This window comes from Protopterus annectens, chromosome 1.part0 (genome assembly GCF_019279795.1).
Source record: "Protopterus annectens isolate FY-2018-M chromosome 1.part0, PAN1.0, whole genome shotgun sequence".
Lineage (NCBI taxonomy): Eukaryota > Metazoa > Chordata > Ceratodontiformes > Protopteridae > Protopterus > Protopterus annectens.
The window spans coordinates 381,963,936-381,983,200 of NC_056725.1; the positions used below are offsets into that span (position 1 = coordinate 381,963,936).

At 39.9% G+C, this 19,265-nt stretch overlaps 1 protein-coding gene across 2 annotated transcripts in view; it reads left to right on the forward strand.

Moving 5' to 3' along the window:
* Positions 1-19,265, forward strand: part of STPG4 (sperm-tail PG-rich repeat containing 4) — a 368,777-nt gene that overhangs the window by 225,590 nt on the left and 123,922 nt on the right. For both annotated transcript variants that reach the window (XM_044060218.1, XM_044060211.1), the window contains one exon: positions 7,301-7,365. In XM_044060218.1, the coding sequence (XP_043916153.1) occupies positions 7,301-7,365 (65 nt within the window). The remainder of the gene's footprint in view (positions 1-7,300; positions 7,366-19,265) is intronic.

Consider the following 19,265-nt stretch of genomic DNA (forward strand, 5'->3'; position numbering starts at 1 on the left):
TGAACTCGCACATCTGTTGACTATGTGTATCTGTTGACCAAAGTGTGTTGTCAATACATAGGTCAGCTTAACTACAAATTGACCTATGCTAGGCAAACCTTGTATATATAATTTATATATATATATATATGTACTGAATTTCATCGAAACATCCAAATATTGATGTTCACAATGCTGATCACAAAAAGTCAACTTTGCAAATGTCAACATGCTACAACACATGTGCCAAAAAACAGTCTCAGTGCATGCAAAACATAAAACATTACTTTTTGCACTGGGCAAGCCCCTCTGCACCGTGTGTGTGTGTGTGTGTGTGTGTGTGTGTGTGTGTGTGTGTGTGTGTGTGTGTGTGTGTGTGTGTGTGTGTGTGTGTGTGTGTGTGTGTGTGGTGGAACCCCCACATCCCCTGCTAATTATTCATAGGTTCATAGGTAGATACTAGGCTATCGGCCCAAGGGCCTAAGTAAGCCTAGCCAACAAGGTTCCCTGGCTTATGCCACCCAAGAAAGTTATTTTCCTGTGCCCGTCGAGCAGAGCCACTGAAGTAATCCCCAGGGTGTATTTCCTATTTCCCATCCATTTATCAAGATTTTTCTTGAAGAGTGCTAGTGAGGAACTTTGCTTGACATAGATGAGTAGCTTGTTCCAGAGGATGGAAAGTCTCTGGGACAGGAATCTAGCCCTCCAGCATGTCCTGTTTATTGTGGTGACAAAGTTTATGTCTCTAGAACGTGTAGCTCGGAGGGATTGGGATTTCTTTAGGTGTAGCATGTCCAACAGCTCTGGGTTTGACATAGCTTTATATGTTAGGCAGAGATCACCTCGGAGTAGGTGATATGCTACTGAGTAAAGCTGGAGTTTTTTGAGACGGTCAGTGTAGGGCATCTGTTTGAGGCCAGTAATCCTCTTTGTGAGGTACTTCTGTGGCCTTTCCAGCTGCTGCAGATGTCTTGTGAGGTACATTCCAAAAGGGGCGTTGTACTCTATAATGGGTCTAATGAGTGTCGAATAGAGGGGAACAATTACCTCTTTTTTCCTAGATGAGAACCCTTTTGTGATGAGGTGTGCCACATAGAAGGATTTCCTGACTACTGTGGCAATGTGATTATCAAAGGAGAGACTACTCTCCACCTGGGTTCCCAGGTCTCTTATCACACATTCTGCGTTAGGTAGACTGCCGCCTATGTGGTAGTTTATGGGTACAGAGTTTTTAACCAAAGGGGATGACAATGCACTTTTTGGCATTGAGCTTGAGGCCATGGCTCTGACACCAGGCATCTGTCTCAGTGAAGCCCTTCTGTAGGATGTCCACATCATTTGGGGACTCAACTATGGCTCCTAGTTTACAGTCATCTGCGAACTTCATCAGCCAAAGGCCTTCTGCATTAGCCTGTACTTCAGAGAAGTAGATACCAAACAGAAGAGATCCCAGGACTGAACCCTGTGGTACTCCACTTGTCACTGGTTTGAAGTCAGATTTGGAGTCTGCAACTTTTAGAGTGTGGGTTCTGTCAGTGAGCCAATTGGCAACCCATCTTGTGACATAGGGATTTATACCTAGTTTAGTGAGTTTAGCTATAATTCCAGAGTGGGGGACGGTGTCGAAAGCCTTGGCGAGATCAAGATAGGCTGTGTGAACCACCTTACCCTTGTCTACAGCTTTAGTGACTGCCTCAAAGAAGTCGATCAGGTCCAGGGAGCATGATCTGCCTTTCACAAACCCAAACTGGGTGGGGTCCAGAGTTTGGAGGTTACCAATGCTTTTGTTTATGGGTTCCATGAATATACGTTCCATGGCCTTACAGACCTGGCTCGTCAGGCATTAACAATAGTTCCCAGGATCCGTGGTGACTCCCCCTTTGTGGAGTGGGATAACTGTTGCTGTGCACCATTCAGTGGGCACAAAGTCTGATATGAGACTATGACTGAACATGGTGCTTAGGTGGGGAACCAGTTTGTTATGAAGTTCATGTAAAACGCAGCCTGGGATGTTTTCCAATCCCAAGGATGCTGTGTTTTTGGCTTTAGAGAGTGCAGCTTTTACCTGCGTAGTTATGATTACAGGGACTCTGCATTCTTCCTGTATTGATATGGGCCCTTTAGGAGGTGAGGGGGGGGGGGTAAAGTTAGCACTGAACCTATCTGCCAGGGTGTTAGCAATATAAGTTGGTTCTGTAATTTTCATGCCGTTGTGCTGTAACTCAGAGCAGATCTGGGTATTGCCATTGAGATTCTTGACATAGCTATAGAATGCTTTGTGGTTGTCCCTAGAATCAGTGGTGATTTTGTTTTCATAGCTAGCTTTGGAGGATCTTATAAGGGATCTCAACTTCTTCCTGAGGCTGACCAGGAAACTCCTCCACTCATGGGATTTTACTCTCTTTTGCAACAGTTTCTTCTTTCTGTTGTAGAGTTTGTTTATGGCAGGGGACCACCAACATGGCTTCCTTTTTTTGCAGGATAGTGTCTTGAATGGGATAGCACGATCCATGCACTCGTATAAGTGCTTATAGAGTGCATTTGTGTAGGATTCAGCAGTCGTAACTGTATTTATATGCTTTTATTTAGTTACTAAATCCAAGAACACACAATGTTGGGGAAGGGCATATTTTCCAAACCCCCGAGAATTGTGCAATCGTGCACACCTGTTGACCATCAACTAAATTTTGCCAACAAAACAAATGTTGAAGAAAGGGAGATTTGACGATATTAAGTTCCGATATATATATATATATATATATATATATATATATATATATATATATATATATATATATATATATATAATATCTATCTATATCTATACCTGTATCTATATCTATCTCTATATATAATATATATATATATATATATATATATATATGTGTGTGTGTGTGTGTGTGTGTAGATATATTTATGCACGAGTATATATGCAGTCACACACATACAAGCACACACACACACACACACACACACACACACACACACACACACACACAAACACATACACTCAAGTATGACAGGTACAAGGAAGGGTTTTAATCGGCTCCTATAAGAATCCTTTTGTCATTTTAATTTCTTTTTTACTTTTTCTGAGATTAAGAAGTTCCTTAATTCGTTTTTGACATTTTAGATGCAAACCAAGTAGTCTGCTAAAATTCTGTCTCTTTAGAATGAAAGCATTTATCATTTTAATTTCTATGGACTTTTACAGCCATTAAAAGCAGCAGATGTTCACTTTCATTTTTTTATGAAAACAAAAGTTTTATTATTCCATTAACAATTCAAAATGTACATCTGTTTTATGCCATTCATACAGTTAATTATAACTCAATATATGGTACCAGTGGTCAGCCCTTCCAAACCACTTTTATGCTACTGTTCAGATTACCCACCCCTCATCCACATAGTGTCTCAACCCAAAACTCGTATTTATCTCAAATCATCATAACATGTTTCTGTACATTCCTTCTTCCGTTTATTCAACTTGAATAAGCACAAGATAACGATCTTTAACTTTTAATGTCACAGTCTTATTCACATATATGTGCCCATGTTATTTATTAACTTCCCTCATTTCCGTCTAAATACTCGCCACAGTAAAGTGTATAAGAACCTCAGCCCCATCCATTTACAATGATTACAGGTCCCATAGCTTCGGCAGAGCTTACTATTCCCTGCTGTCTAACACAGCACTTCTTCTAATCCCTGCATATGTTCATGCCAGTACATCCATCTATTGCACCTAACATAGAATGGTTTCTTCCTTTTTCCCATCTCCTTTCCTCTTCTTTCTGTATTTCCTGTAACATTTTCCTGAACTTTCCTGTGTTAGGGCTCTCTATTTCCATTTCCTTGTTATGGCTTTTATAGCTACTATAGTTATTATCCAAATTAATTCCACAAGGCCTTCACCTACCTCAATTTGATTCTTAACTCCTAGAAAATATTTAATTTCTGTTAATACTATCTTCTCATATGAGATATTCATAACTAATATTATCAGCTCTGTCAAGAAGTTGTACAGGCCTGGACAAACCCTGAAAATATGGGTCCTTTTAAGTAGTCTTTCTACCTCATATCACCATCAAGTCTGTTGCCCATTACCAAATATTTTCATTAACTGTTGTGGTATAAAAATTCTTATGTAGGCACTTCCAAACAAAATTTCTTAGACCTTATTGCTTTGCCTGTGGTCTGACATACTCATTCCCAAAAACCTTCCAGTATAGGTCGTCCTAGTGTCCCTGCCCTTTATTGTGTTATTTTCTGTATCATTGTCTCTTTAACTTGTTTTAGACACATATATTTTTGATATTAGGTGCTTGCCCATTTTGGGAGATTCCCTCTCCTCTATAATAATCCACTTTATCAAGCTTGGCCATTTCAGAACTGGTAACATATAACATTCCTTCTGAACTACATTTTCTGTCAGGGTTTGAAACTGGTTATATCTATCTTCTGATAGTTCATAGGTGTATTTAGCTTCCCCCCATTTGATAACACCCTTCTTTTGCTGACTGTCCAATAACTTAAATTTGTTTTTCTTTGTTTCCATTCTAAAGCCAGTGTACTGTCCTGTTCATCCTTCATTGTATCTCTGATGGAAAGTGCCTCTGATACCTGTTTTCTCAACTCTGTTTTCATAAACATCTCACTAAATTCCTGACTTACAGTACTTAAAATGGATTTCTCCAGCTTTGAGTTCCTGTCGCCCAACAGACTTCCAATATGTGCTTGTGCTAGGTTCCCTGTGTATCTCCCACTGCATTTCTTTCTTTGCAGTGTCATATGTCTCATCCTGTAGCTTTGCATAATAAACAAGCTACATCATCTTCACATATTGACCTAAGTCTGGTGCTCCCTGCCAAACCCTCTTTCCTCTCTCATACATCATCTTCTCCTAACTGAGCCTTGGATTTTCCCCTGCCCATATAAAGTCTCTCACCTAGTTTTTTAGTTTGTGACAGTCCTATCTTGCAGGGTCCAAAAAGATTGTCCCAAATGTAATATATGGTGTAAGACATGCAAATTCAAAATTTGAACATAGTGATATAAATACATCCATAATAATTTCCATCTTTGCAGTTTCTGTTTTATTGTTTCAAGTTTCACATCATAAGACATTTACCTGGAAGCCTCATATGTCCTTTAATTTTTATTCCTAGATATTGTATCATATTATCCCTCCATGACATTCCTGGCCCCAAGACTCCAGATCCAACACATCCACCAATCTGTGTCACTGTCTGAGACTGAACATAACCACAGTTATGCAGCCACTGACTCCTGCTTGTGAACATTCCAGTACTGTTAGTGGTCAAAGTCACGCCTAGTAGAACACCATCATCCACAAATCATAGCAGACAGTGCTTTGGGATGCTGACTACATGTCTCTGGCCAGTGCCAACTGTTCTTATATTGTGTGTTTGCATTTAACTGTCCTCTGTGCACACTAATACCTGTACAGATAATAATAACTGAATCTCTTTTGTACATTCTGTTGTATTTTCAAAATGAGTTTTCTAATGTTTCAGGGCATGTATTCAAGACAATCATTGTGTTGAGAATATCATGGCAGTAGTAACTGTATGGCCATCATGTTTATCGGTATGCTGTTTGCATGTATCACCTTACCTTTTCAAGTCCTTTTAAGTTAGTTTAAAGAATAAAAATTGTGGTACTGAATTTTATAATGGGTTAGATCAGTGAGGTACGAAGTAGTCCAGTGATGTCCCTGTAGTGAGACCTGCCCTTTAGGAACAGATGGGCTTCAGAATATGCTTTCCTGACTTTGACCGATAGCAGCTAAGCAGCAGAAATTTTATACAGGCTAAAGTTTTTTTTTAACATTGAAAAATACCAAGTAAACCATATAATTTTGAGGTATTTGCAACAAATAAAGTAGGCGACAGTAAGTTCAATGTTTTTGTTTGCAATGCTTGCACTGCAGACTAATTAACTGTCAGCTAACATGCCTAGAATTTAAGGTCAACTTCAGACAAAGTAGGAGGATGGGAGAGGAAAACTTTATGATATATCCAGACTGGTGTTAGCACATGTCTATGTGTTGCTTATGTAATTTCATTTGTGATATGCATTATTCCTTGTATACTTAAGTAAGGTTCAGCTTACATGCCTTACAGTATGTCATTAACCTGTGATCCTTAGCTAACACCATTGTTTGTATTCGAGGCAATGGCTTACTTTTCAGTCTTCTTATGAAACTTCTTCACTGTAAGGCAATAGAGAGCCAGTTTCACTTCCTGCAGAAAGATATAAATGTTTAAAAAAAGAAACATTTGGTAGGACTGTAATATAGAGTCTTTTCATAAATGCCAGTTTTTCAGATCCATTTTGCATGAAAATAAGTGGTGATTGTGAAACATTTCTCCATTTCTTTTTCATTACACAAACAAATCCCTGCATCTCCCAATGCCCATGACAGGATGGAAGCTGTGAGGAACAAGAAAATCCTACCATCATTCCCTGAGGTGCGCGCGTGTGTGTGTGTGTGTGTGTGTGTGTGTGTGTGTGTGTGTGTGTGTGTGTGTGTGTGTGTGTGTGTGTGTGTGTGTGTGTGTGTGTGTGTGTGTGTGTGTGTGTGTGTGTGTGTGTGTGTGTGTGTGTGTGTGTGTGTGTGTGTGTGTGTGTGTGTGTGTGTGTGTGTGTGTGTGTGTGTGTGTGTGTGTGTGTGTGTGTGTGTGTGTGTGTGTGTGTGTGTGTGTGTGTGTGTGTGTGTGTGTGTGTGTGTGTGTGTGTGTGTGTGTGTGTGTGTGTCTAAGAAATAATTTGCCTGGAAACTGTTACCATGGGTAAGGGACACTGGAATACACTGACGTTCACACAGAGAGTTATCGCCTGGATGCCTGAGGTGCTCAAACAAACAGCTCAGTGGTCAGCGTGGCATCTCAGTCTGTGTCTGCTACCCCACAGAGTCAGTGGTAGACTAGCTAAAAGATGATATTCATAGATCAGTCAATGGATAATAAAGAATTTTCAGACAAGACAAGTATCACTTCTGCGAGTGAGGACCTGAATGTAATGTTGGAACATGGAGTGTAGAATTTCCTTTCTTGGTTTTCCATATGGGATCCCATTCAGTTTCTTGGTGGGTCCATTGATTCTCAGTCTGACTGAGCCACATGCTACAGTGTTTTCATTTTAGGATACTGGATTTAAGTAAAAATGCTTACTGCTATAGATTGTTCCCTTGTTAACTCTGTTGACAAAATTAATTCAGTTAGGCATATTTAAGACTAGGGCTGAGATGAAAGAAAATAAGAAAGACTGTAGTCTAATATTTCACCTTCTCTTCTAGGAAGTTGATGTTCCACCATGGCACTATAATCTTATTCCTGGTCCTGTGATAAAAATGCCTTCCAAGTAAGTCTTTGTGTTATATTTCTGGTTTCCATTTAAAGTCCTTATTTTAATGTGTGCTGATCTTGTCATGTTCAAAGATTGTTTTCATTGCTTATTTTGTGTTTACTTGCTAATTGTTTCCTTCAGCATAAAAACAATGGCTATCTCTCCTCTGCTACTTTCCTAGACCTATCTAAAGCATTTGACATGGTCCCACACAAACAACTCATCTCTGTCCTAAATAACCTGTCCTTCTCTCAATCAGTCACCATCTGGTTTCAGAGTTACCTGTCTGACCACCAACAGTCCGTTGTATGGCAGAATGACATATCTCCCCAACTACCTGTCTCCATAGGGGTTCCCCAAGGATCCATTCTTGGACTCCTACTCTTCTCTGTTTTCACCAATAATCTAGCCTCTGCCACCAAACATGGCACACTCATACAATACCCAGATGACTCAACCATCATCTGCTCAGCCCAGTCCCTACCCAAACTGCAAAAAGTCACACAGGAAGCCTTTTCCTCTTTTGAAACTTGGTTATACTATGCCCAATTAATACTCAACCCAAACAAAACTAAACTACTCATCTTCCAACCCACCAAACATACTCAGAACAACTCTCAGTTTAACATCACAGCAAAAGACAACACCACTATATACCCAACTGAACACACCAAATTGCTAGGAGTGGAAATAGACAATAAACTAAAATTTGACATTCACATATCCATGACCATAAAAAGTCCACAAAAAATTAGGAGCGTTATACAGAAATAAGCCACTTCTCACCAAAGCAGCAAAGATTTCAGTAGCAAATTCCCAACTTATCTCCACCCTACTTTATGCCTCTCCATTATATACCAACCTAAGGCAATGTGATCTAAACAAACTTATCTCCACCCTACTTTATGCCTCTCCATTATATACCAACCTAAGGCAATATGATCTAAACAAGCTAGAGACCTGCTACAACAAAATCGCCAAATTCGCCACAGAGGCATCCTGCCGTAGTCACCACTGTCTCTCACTTGCTGAACTGGGCTGGCTTGAACTCCCGTACCTCCTTCAATGGTATCAACTCTCACTCACCCACAAACTAGTAAACCATCCACTAAATGTCCCATCCCTCCAGAATCTACTCCAACCCTATCGCTCTACCATACCACTAAGATCCAGCAACAAAAATCACTTGCAGATCACTAAAGCCAATAACTCTGTTGGGGAAGCACTATTCTCTTGCGCCATAGCCAAATTATGGAACTCCCTCCCACCCACAATTACCTTTGTACCATCATGCACCCACTTCAAAACTTTACTAAAAGCGCACCTAAAAACATGCTGTCTATGCCCTTGCAACTCCCGTTCTAATAATACCCACCCCATCCAACCACTACCTTTCTTTCCACCCCACTAACTACCTTGATTATAGCAAGCTCAGATGCTCAAAAGCCTAGTACTTATTATACAGCAGGAACTTCTTATTGTAACATTTGTTAATGTCTGTTATGTACTTCGCAGATAAAGATTCTAGTTGTCTACTGATGTACTATGTTCTTCATCTGTAAATATGTTTGTAATTAATTGCTATGTTAATCAAATTGTTAATCGCTATGTAATCCAGTGTAAACTACTGTCTGTTTATTTTAACTGTGGAGCTTTTCTCCCCGGGCCTCCGCTGAAAATGGACCTATGTCCAGCCGGACACTCCCGGTCAACAAATGTAAATAGATAAATAAATAAAATAAATAAATAATCAATTAATTGGACACAGCCATCTCTGATTCAGTTCTTTTTAGTTGTAACATGGGCTATAAGGGTGGGGGAAATGTAATGTATGTGATGATCCAGGAAAGGTGGGAAACTTAAGTAAATCACTTAGGGCTGTACAGTATGTCTGTACTACAGTATCACATCTTTGCAACATGATAACCTCACTTTCATCTCATTATTGTAAACTCTAATCTTTGGTGTTAGAAGAAGGGAAACAGATGGTACATTTTTGTATCACTTTCAGAATGATTGTATGATGTTTTGTCAGAGTCTTTCCCTTGGAATATAATCAAAATACTGATATTTTCTTTACCCGCTGACATTATTAGTCTCATTGGGAGATCAGACTGCCAGGGGATGAATCAGTGATGCATGCATCAAGCAGCCTCATTGGGAGATCAGACTGCCAGGGGATGAACCAGTGATGCATGCATCAAGCAGTCTCATTGGGAGATCAGACTGTCAGGGGATGGACCAGTGATGTATGCATCAAGCAGTCTCATTGGGAGATCAGACTGCCAGGGGATGGACCAGGGATGCATGCATCAAGCAGTCTCATTGGGAGATCAGACTGCCAGGGGATGGACCAGTGATGCATGCATCAAGCAGTCTCATTGGGAGATCAGACTGCCAGGGGATGGACCAGTAATGCATGCATCAAGCAGTCTCATTGGGAGATCAGACTGCCAGGGGATGGACCAGGGATGCATGCATCAAGCAGTCTCATTGGGGGATCAGACTGCCAGGGGATGGACCAGTGATGCATGCATCAAGCAGTCTTATTGGGGATCAGACTGCCAGGGGATGGACCAGTGATGCATGCATCAAACAATCTCATTGAGAGATCAGACTGCCAGGGGATGAACCAGTGACGCATGCATCAAGCAGCTGGTGATGATGAGCTCTCCCTTCCTAGTAGACCCACATTGTGGTTTCCTCCTGATACAGACTGACAGAGGGAATGCAGTGCTTGGCCACTCAGCAAGGCAGAGAAGGGCATGCAGTACCTGTGCACATGGGATTTCTGCATTGTGCAGTGATTGTGTCATGAATCCCATTGCATGAGAATGGAGAATTAATCTGTGGACCTGCCAGATGAAAGTCTTTCCAGGAACTTTCATATTTTTCTATTATTACTGCTGCATTTCCCATTGGGCACCTAATGACTGTCTGTACAATATTTCAGAAGAAGCTAAGTGGGTCAGTCCTTACTGCCTTATTCCATCTAAACAAAAGACTGATGTTTCTGGATATCTGTTATTAGGACACAGTGTGGCATGTCTGCGTGTCTTCATTTGTAGAAGCTTTGCAGAACAGTATTAAAAGGCAGTAAACAAGATATGGTTTGATCTAAGAAACCGATTCTTAATGCCAGTTATCACAGTAGCCTATAGCATGTTTCCCCATACAATGTTGCAGAATCTTCACTGAAATGTTTCTGTTTTGCGTGTGTGTGTGTGTGTGTGTGTGTGTGTGTGTGTGTGTGTGTGTGTGTGTGTGTGTGTGTGTGTGCGCGTTAGCACGTGTGCTTCTTTGTGTCATAAACATTTTAACATGAAAGCTTTGCTGTTCTGCATTTGTTTTCATATTGTTTTGAAGTATCCCATATTCCTTCAAAAGAGCATCTAGAAATGATACCGTATGTAATCCCCAGGTAGTCTGATTGGTGTGTTTAGCAAATCTTCATAATAAAGTTATTTTCTTTTGTTTTGTGTTCATGCTTGGTATGTACTTGACTCTTTATGCTGTTTTAAACCAATTAAAGACTCAAACACAGCTCTTGTATACATCACACCTCTCTTTGTACTGTTTTAAAACAAATAAATAATGTTTCAGAGGGATATAGCTGACAAAATACTAAAATCCCTGAAAAAGTTGCTGCTTGATGACACATGAAAGCAGGTAGATTTACAAGTGGCCACCACGAATGCAATTGCTATGCTTTTCATGAGGATGTTACATAATGCTATAGATAGGGCAATCAGGGTACTAGGGTCAGGTATCACAATGAGGTATTAGGCCTGTCTCAGACTTGCAGGATCTGTGGTACTCTTAGGTAGACTTTACAGTCACCCCCCCCTATGTTGGTGTCACTTTGTTTGGAACAAAAGTAAAAGACAGGTTGCAGCAGTCTGAATAGGAAGATAAGATTCTTACTGCTGTTGGTGTTAAATTTTCAGCCCTTCAAAGATCCTTTGCCAGGAACCAAAAAAAGGAACAATGAAAATAGATCTGTTTAGAAAGTCCCAACAAATCAAGTACGAGCAACAAGGAGGTAGAATCCCCACAGATGTGGTGGGTTCTCTAACAGCAATAGCCTTAGTGGCAGAGGTGGTCTGCAACACTGTGGATTCCTTGGTCATTCCCACAGAAACTGGCAGCAAAACCACAGAGATGTTACCTGCCTGCCTTATCTGCATATAGTTCAGGGTTGCATTTCCACTCATCCAAAAGCATAGCTGGTCATCACATAGGACAACAGGATCAAGGAAATCATATCCTGAGGCTACTAAATTCCCTTTTCCAAAACCCTGCTTTCACCAGCTGTTCCTGTACCAGATGTTCTACGGAGATACCAACCTCTTCCAAAAAGCAATCTAAGAGGCCCCACCAGACCACAAAGGATCTGGGTTTTACTCAAGTTTCTTCTTGGTACAGAAGAAGACAAAGGACTTCAGATCCAAACTGGCTGTTAGTCATCTGGACTAATATATTCAGAAAACAGGGTGGTAATATCTACCCACTCTCAGGCTCTCTCACAACAAAAAGCAATTAGAAGAAAGTTCAAGACTCAAGAAACATGTAGATCAAATCAGATCAAAAATCTCAACAACAGAATCTTCAGCTTTCAATAAGAAATCCAGTATATATATATAATAATTACCTTTTAGAGTTTGTTTTTGCTGTGTCAGTACACACCACTTCATCAGACAGACAGTACAACAAACAAATAACATCTCTATTTATACAAAAGAGAAAAAAAAAGCCCCAAATTAAACTAAAGGATATCTTAAAGTGTGAAATGCTATTTATATATCATCATCCTATTAATCAAAACAAAAACAAACATTAGACACAGCGGTGATAGTAAAATGAATAGTACATTTAATTACAGAAAAAACAAATAATAAAAATGATAAAAATCAATGAATAAACATAAAAAAAAAAAAAAAAACAAAAAAAAGAATAAATAAAAAAATATAATAAATACTTGTATGTGTATTGTAGTATGAATACTTATTTCAAGATAGTATATCAAATACATTTGTCAAATGTCTAAAAAGGGGCTTAATCATTTAAATAACAATAAATTTTATATTACTCAATACATTCTTATTTTAAGGTATGTAATATATAATATATAACTTCTATTCTTAAATTTTTTTTCATTCATATTCAGAAAACAGCATTCCAGATGGTCTTTGTGCAGTCCATCTTTCCTTGTCTACAGGAAGGAGATTAGCTGTGTTCCCAGGATCTCCAGGACACTTAAATTTACATAAAATAGTAAAGGCGTCCAGGTCATTCCTCCACTTTCAAGTGAGAGCCAGTCACTGCCAGGTCAAACCCTTGCCCTTTGGACTCACCACAGTCCTCATGGTGTTTACTACATACATGGCAGCAATAGTGTCTTACCTTAGGCTACTGGGTTCATAGGTTCATAAGTTCATAGATGTGTACTAGGCTAATGGCCCTAGAGCCTATACAAGCCTAGCCCATAGAAGTGACCTGGCATCATGCCGCCCAACGTTATTTCCCAGTGCCTCTATCAAGTAGAGCCACTGGAGTGATCCCCAGGGTGTACTTTCTATTACTCATCCACTCATCAAGATTTCTCTTGAAGAGGGACAGCGAGGTACTCTGCTTGACATGTATGAGAAGTTTATTCCATAGCATGGGCATTCTCTGGGTGAGAAACCTGTCCCTCCAGCATATTCTGTTGATTCTGGTAATGAAGTTGAGGTCTCTGGAGCATGTGTTGCGGAGGGATTGGGATTTCTTTAGATGTAGCATTTCTAACAGAGCTGGGTCAGACATGGCTTTGTACGTCAAGCAGAGATCGTCTCTAAGTAGGCGATATGAGACAGAGAACAGCTGTAGTCTTTTGAGTCTGTTCATGCAGGACATGTGTTTAATGCCTAGGATCCTCTTTGTGAGGTACTTCTGTGGCCTCTGCAGCTGTTGCAGGCGTCTAGTGAGGTACATGCTAAATGGGGTATTATACTCAATGATTGGTCTAATGAGGGAAGAGTAGAGAGAGACAATGACCTCTTTCTTCCTGGATGCAAAACCCTTGGTAATGAGATGTGCCACATAGAAGGACTTTCTTATCTAGACAACAGTCTCATACTTGTTACTTCATGGGAGATTCTCGCCAAGACAAGGAACTATTTGCTCCAGTTATGCTTGTCCCTAGAAGTATAAGTCAGCCTACAACTGTCATGGTTGGAGCCAATTTAATTGCTCACTTTAATATGTTGCCACCCCAACACCAGGCTAACAATAGGAAGTCATTCAATAGACAGGTTAACCCTGTACAAAAGATGGTCATACTTCTTTCAAACTATGATATACCTGTAGCAGCCTCAGTATTATACACCCTAGAATCAATAGTATCAACCATGCATGATACTCCTCACTAGGTATCACATGAGTTTCCTTCGGTGGACATTGCAGATACAGTGGTCACGGCTTCATGGCCCAGTGTTTCAGAAACTGTGAGCTTTCAAATCATGTCACAAGCATCTGTACAGGGGTAGCTTCAACAACAGAATCTGTTGTCTGGATCTCTTTTCTTCCTTCATTTCCATCTGTCATGATTACAGCAGATGCATCTGCATTGGAGTGGCAGGTAAACTGGGGCAGGCAGTAGAGAGAATGTGGACACAGTGCAAGGACCAACTGCACATTAGTATTCTGGAGATGAAGGTAGTTCTCCTAATGCTGCAGGCCCTCTTCCATAGGGTGTAGTAATCGTACACTCCAAAAGCACGGCTTTGGTTTGGTGCCTCAACAAGGAACCAGATCATGCTCCTCTGTCATGACACAATGAGGGTTTGGAAATGGACCATCAACTCACAGCACATTATAGTGGCAGCCCATATCTTGGACAAGCCATTTTCTTGGTGGACAAACTGACAGATGTCTTCTAATGCCTTATGAGTTGTTCCTAAGCATGTCTACAGTGAGGATGCTTTTCTGCACCTCAGAGAAACATTGCTCTGATTTCTTTGCCTCTCCTTTCAACACAAAATACAGCAACTTATTTTCCGTAATCCCTCCACAGGGTCAGACTAGCAAAGAAGCTCCAGTCTATCCTTGGCCCAAGGCCTCTGCTATGCTTCCCTTGGCTGAAGTTTATTTATTTATTGATTTATTTACTTATTGCTTTTGTTGACTGGGAATGTCTGACTAGGGTGAAAAAAAACTGTTCAGATTTATGTAAAACCACAAAACTTAAAGGAACTCCTCCACTTGGATTCACAAGTAACTATGTTTTATTCCAAAATCAGTTTTTTTGAATAAAACACATTTTCTTGTATAGACAAATGGAGTTTCTTTGGTTCTTAGACATTTGTTTTGTCATTCAGTACCCTGGCTGTGGATCTTTTTGCTACTTTGTTTAAACTACAAACCTTAGTTTGTTTGGAAGAACCTACTGCAACTTGTATGTATGTGTATGTAATAAACTGCAATCTTCAATTGTTCCACAGAGTGAATTGCTTGGGAAATTTTCAAGAGTTCTGATTCATGAGTGTTTCAGTTGTCATACAAATAAAAATTGAACATGAGTGTGGGTTAAGGTAAGGGTGGGATTGGGATTTCAATGCCAAAACCTTCAGGTATAGTGAAATTTGTGGCACTGGGTGGGAATGTGTGTGTGTGTGTGTGTGTGTGTGTGTGTGTGTGTGTGTGTGTGTGTGTGTGTGTGCGCGCGCATGTGAGTTGGTGTTAGAGTAAGAGCTAGGTAAGGGTTAAATTTAATGTTGTACCTGTGTCTCAGTGTCTTGTGTAGTGGTAATATTATTATAGAAAGATAAGGTAAGATATATTGCTGGGAATAGGGCCATTGTTACGGTTAGGGTTAGCATGCTTAGTAAAGTGTGTGTGTTTTGGGGGAGGGTGCAAAGGACCTTACCTTAGGAAAACCTTTTCCATAATTCTACAACTATCCAATGTGTGCCTGAATTCAGTGGTTAGTGGATCAGAAAATGAAACTTCCCTTTTGTGATCTTTTTTCTGTTTTTTTTTTTTTTTTTTTTTGTAAGGTTTTTAAAATGCCAGCATCAATCACCTATGTTTAAATGCATGTACATTTCAATAAATCAACAGTTTGATATATATGTATATGTATATATATATATATATATATATGTATATGTATATGTATACAGGGTGCTTTTGACTGTGCTGAACAGACAGTCAGAGTAAAATGCTTTGGAAATGCTTCAAAAGCACACTTTATCAAGTGCTGGAGGTGTTGAAAGGAAGAAGATTAAATATTTGTGATTACAGTAAGTATAGGATTGTGTTTTAATGCTGAAACATTAGGATGTACAGACACATAGAAAGTGTTGACATTAGGTGCGGGAGATTTTGTGTGTGTGTGTTTGTGTGTGTGTGTGTGTGTGTGTGTGTGTGTGTGTGTGTGTGTGTGTGTGTGTGTGTGTGTGTCTGTGTGTGTGTGTGTGTGTGTGTGTGTGTGTGTGTGTGTGTGTGTGTGTGTGTGTGTGTGTATGTGTGTGTGTGTGTGTGTGTGTGTGTGTGTGTGTGTGTGTGTGTGTGTGTGTGTGTGTGTGTGTGTGTGTATGTGTGTGTGTGTGTGTGTGTGTGTGTGTGTGTGTGTGTGTGTGTGTGTGTGTGTGTGTGTGTGTGTGTGTGTGTGTGTGTGTGTGTGTGTGTGTGTGTGTGTGTGTGTGTGTGTGTGTGTGTGTGTGTGTGTGTGTGTGTGTGTGTGTGTGTGTGTGTGTGTGTGTGTGTGTGTGTGTGTGTGTGTGTGTGTGTGTGTGTGTGTGTGTGTGTGTGTGTGTGTGTGTGTGTGTGTGTGTGTGTGTGTGTGTGTGTGTGTGTGTGTGTGTGTGTGTGTGTGTGTGTGTGTGTGTGTATGTGTGTGTGTGTGTGTGTGTGTGTGTGTGTGTGTATGTGTGTGTGTGTGTATGTGTGTGTGTGTGTATGTATGTGTGTGTGTGTGTATGTGTGTGTGTGTGTGTGTGTGTGTGTGTGTGTGTGTGTGTATGCAGATGTTTGCAGGTTAGGATTAGAGTAAGGGATGGGGATAGATATAGTGTGCATGTGTGCTTGTGCATATGAAGTGTGTGTGAGTGTCATGTTTAGTGGTTCAGTTGTGGAAAGGGTTTTTCATAAAGTAAAGTGCAGAATTGGGGTTAGGGACAGGTTTTAATGTCTGCTAACTTAAGTGCATTCTCAAACTAACTCTAACCCTGTACCTAACCCCAACTTTACGCATTGCCTTAAGAAAAATCCTTTTCATAATACTACCACTATTCAAAGTGTGCCTGAATTTAGTGGTAGGGTTTTGGTTAAACAGTCACCAAAGGAAACTATTTGCTTTGATTTTACAATCGATTGTAGTTTCAGTTATTTGATTTTTTTGTAAACCTCACAGCATCAATGCTTTGATGCTTGTATATATCAATATTGCAACATATATTTATGCAACAAATCCGTTCTGACTTTTTTTTTCATTTTCTTCTGTGGTCTGTATTTGTGGTTCACAACTTTCTTAAACGGTTCTCTTCTTCATTTCATCCCACTCCATCAGTGCTTATGAACAAATAATAAATACAGTACATTAGATATAAGTCCATCTCTCCTATACTCTGTTTTACTTCTGAAGTATATCTCTGGTTAGAAAACCCATCACCTTCTCAATGCCATTTTCCTCCCAAACTTTCCTTAAATGAGCACCTTCTGTGCCGATACTCTTCTTAACATAATGAGCGTCCTAACATAATACATTCACTTTAGTATGAGCACTTCCCATATTAAAAAAAGCAAACAAATAAGCAATCAACAAACGAACAAAAAGTTTATTTTGTATTGTGTAAAACAAGTTGTTCCTGTGAGGAAAATGTCGTATACTTCTATTGTCAATAGGTAACATGACCTTAATCATTAAACCCATGCCCACGGCCATCTTCATCAGTAATAGGTGTAGGACTCGGGTGTACTACAAGTATTCAAGTGCTGACAATGCATGACACACTTGCTCACTGCCACTTGCTCAAAAAGTTAAGTGCTCTAACTTCCACTAGCTTAATCTTACTTATCTACTTAGCCCTCCCAACAACTGACCGTATTAAACTGTATAGCCCTCCCAGAGCCCAAACTCTAACCCTAAAACTCCAACTCAGTTCTTAGCCCAAATCTTTACTGCCTAACCCTAAAGCTCAATTCCCAATCCCTAAAGCTAAAGCCTCCGATCGCTTCCTAAACCTAAAACTGCAATCCCCCTCCCTAAAGCTAAAATCTCTGATCACTTCCTAAGACTAAAATCCCTGATCACTCCCTAACCCTAAAACTCAATTTCCAATCCCTAAAGATAAAGTCCCCGATCACTCCCTAAACCTAAAACTCCAGCCCTCTCCGTAGACCAAAATTCTGTAATTACTCCCTAAACCCAAAAACTTCCCTGCCACTCCCTAACTCTAAAGTCCTCTACAGATCCTTAACCTTAAAATTCCTTTCCCACCCCTTAAACCTAAAATTCCCCTCCCTAAACCTATATCCCATTCCCAACCACTGTCCTTATCGACACTCTTACTCTCACCAACTCCCGCGCTCAAACTCAAATAATGTGTTCAGGCAACATGTGGCAACTGCTTCCCTAATTCATATTCCTAGTTTAAGTATGAATGTCAGCCTGTATAAGCTACAAGACCCTTCTAATCCCTGACTTTGAGACAGTGATCTTTGACCACTTGGGACTCAAGCGCTTGTAGTAAAACTGTTGGATTCTCTAACAGAGTTTTTTTTCCCTCTTTAGCCACTATACAGCATTTTCTTCCAATATCTTTTCAGTCCTGAATATAACTGACATGAAACAAATCATTTTGTTAGCTTACTTCAAACTTTTGTACTGTAAGCAGTTTCAGCCATCGATACAACGCTGTTAAAAGGTATACTCATTTATATATAACTGTGTGTAACAGTGCACTGCATATTTTGTAAGCCTGCTCACCTATGACCCTACAGAAATTGCATACATATATATTTATTTATTTATATTTGTTGACCGAGTGTGTCCGACTGGAAGTAGGTCCATTTTCAGCAGAGGCCCAGGGAAAAAAGCTCCACAGTTAAAACAAACAGACAATAGTTACATTGGATTACACAGCGATTAACAATTTACATAGCAATTACTTACAACTTATTTACAGATGAAGAACATAGCACATCAGTAGACAACTAGAATCTATCTGTGAAGTACATAACAGACATTAACAAATGTTACAATAAGAAGTTCCTGCTGTATAATAAGTACTAGGCTTATGAGCATCTGAGTTTGCTATAATCAAGGTAGTGGAGTGGAAAGAAAGGTAGAGGTTGGATGGGGTGGGTGATATTAGAGTGGGAGTTGCAAGGGCATAGCCAGCATGTTTTTAGGTGTGCGTTTAGTAATGTTTTGAAGTGGGTGCATGATGGTATGTAGGTAATTGTGGATGGGAGGGAATTCCATAATTTGGCTATGGCACAAGAGAATAGTGCTTCACCAGCAGAGTTATTGGCTTTAGTGATCTGCAAGTGATTTTTGTTGCTGGATCTTAGTGGTCTGGTGGTGCGATAGGGTTGGAGTAGATTCTGGAGGGATGGGACATTTAGTGGATGGTTTATTAGTTTGTGGGCGAGTGAGAGTTGATACCATTGAAGGTAAACCTTACCTGTTGCAATATATCTTTGTAATTGTCAAACTTTAATGATTCCTCAGGCTGAGACAGAAATTGGTATTTTGTGATCAGCGCTTATCCCGATAAACATATTTAAATAAAATAATAAAATTAAATAAATTAAACTCATGCAGTTGCTCTTTTTACTGCTTTAGTTTTTCACCACACTCTAGTTTCTTTTATCCTCAGTGTGAAATACTGACTGCACATTCCAAGGTTCAAGATCTAGGCAATGCTTAA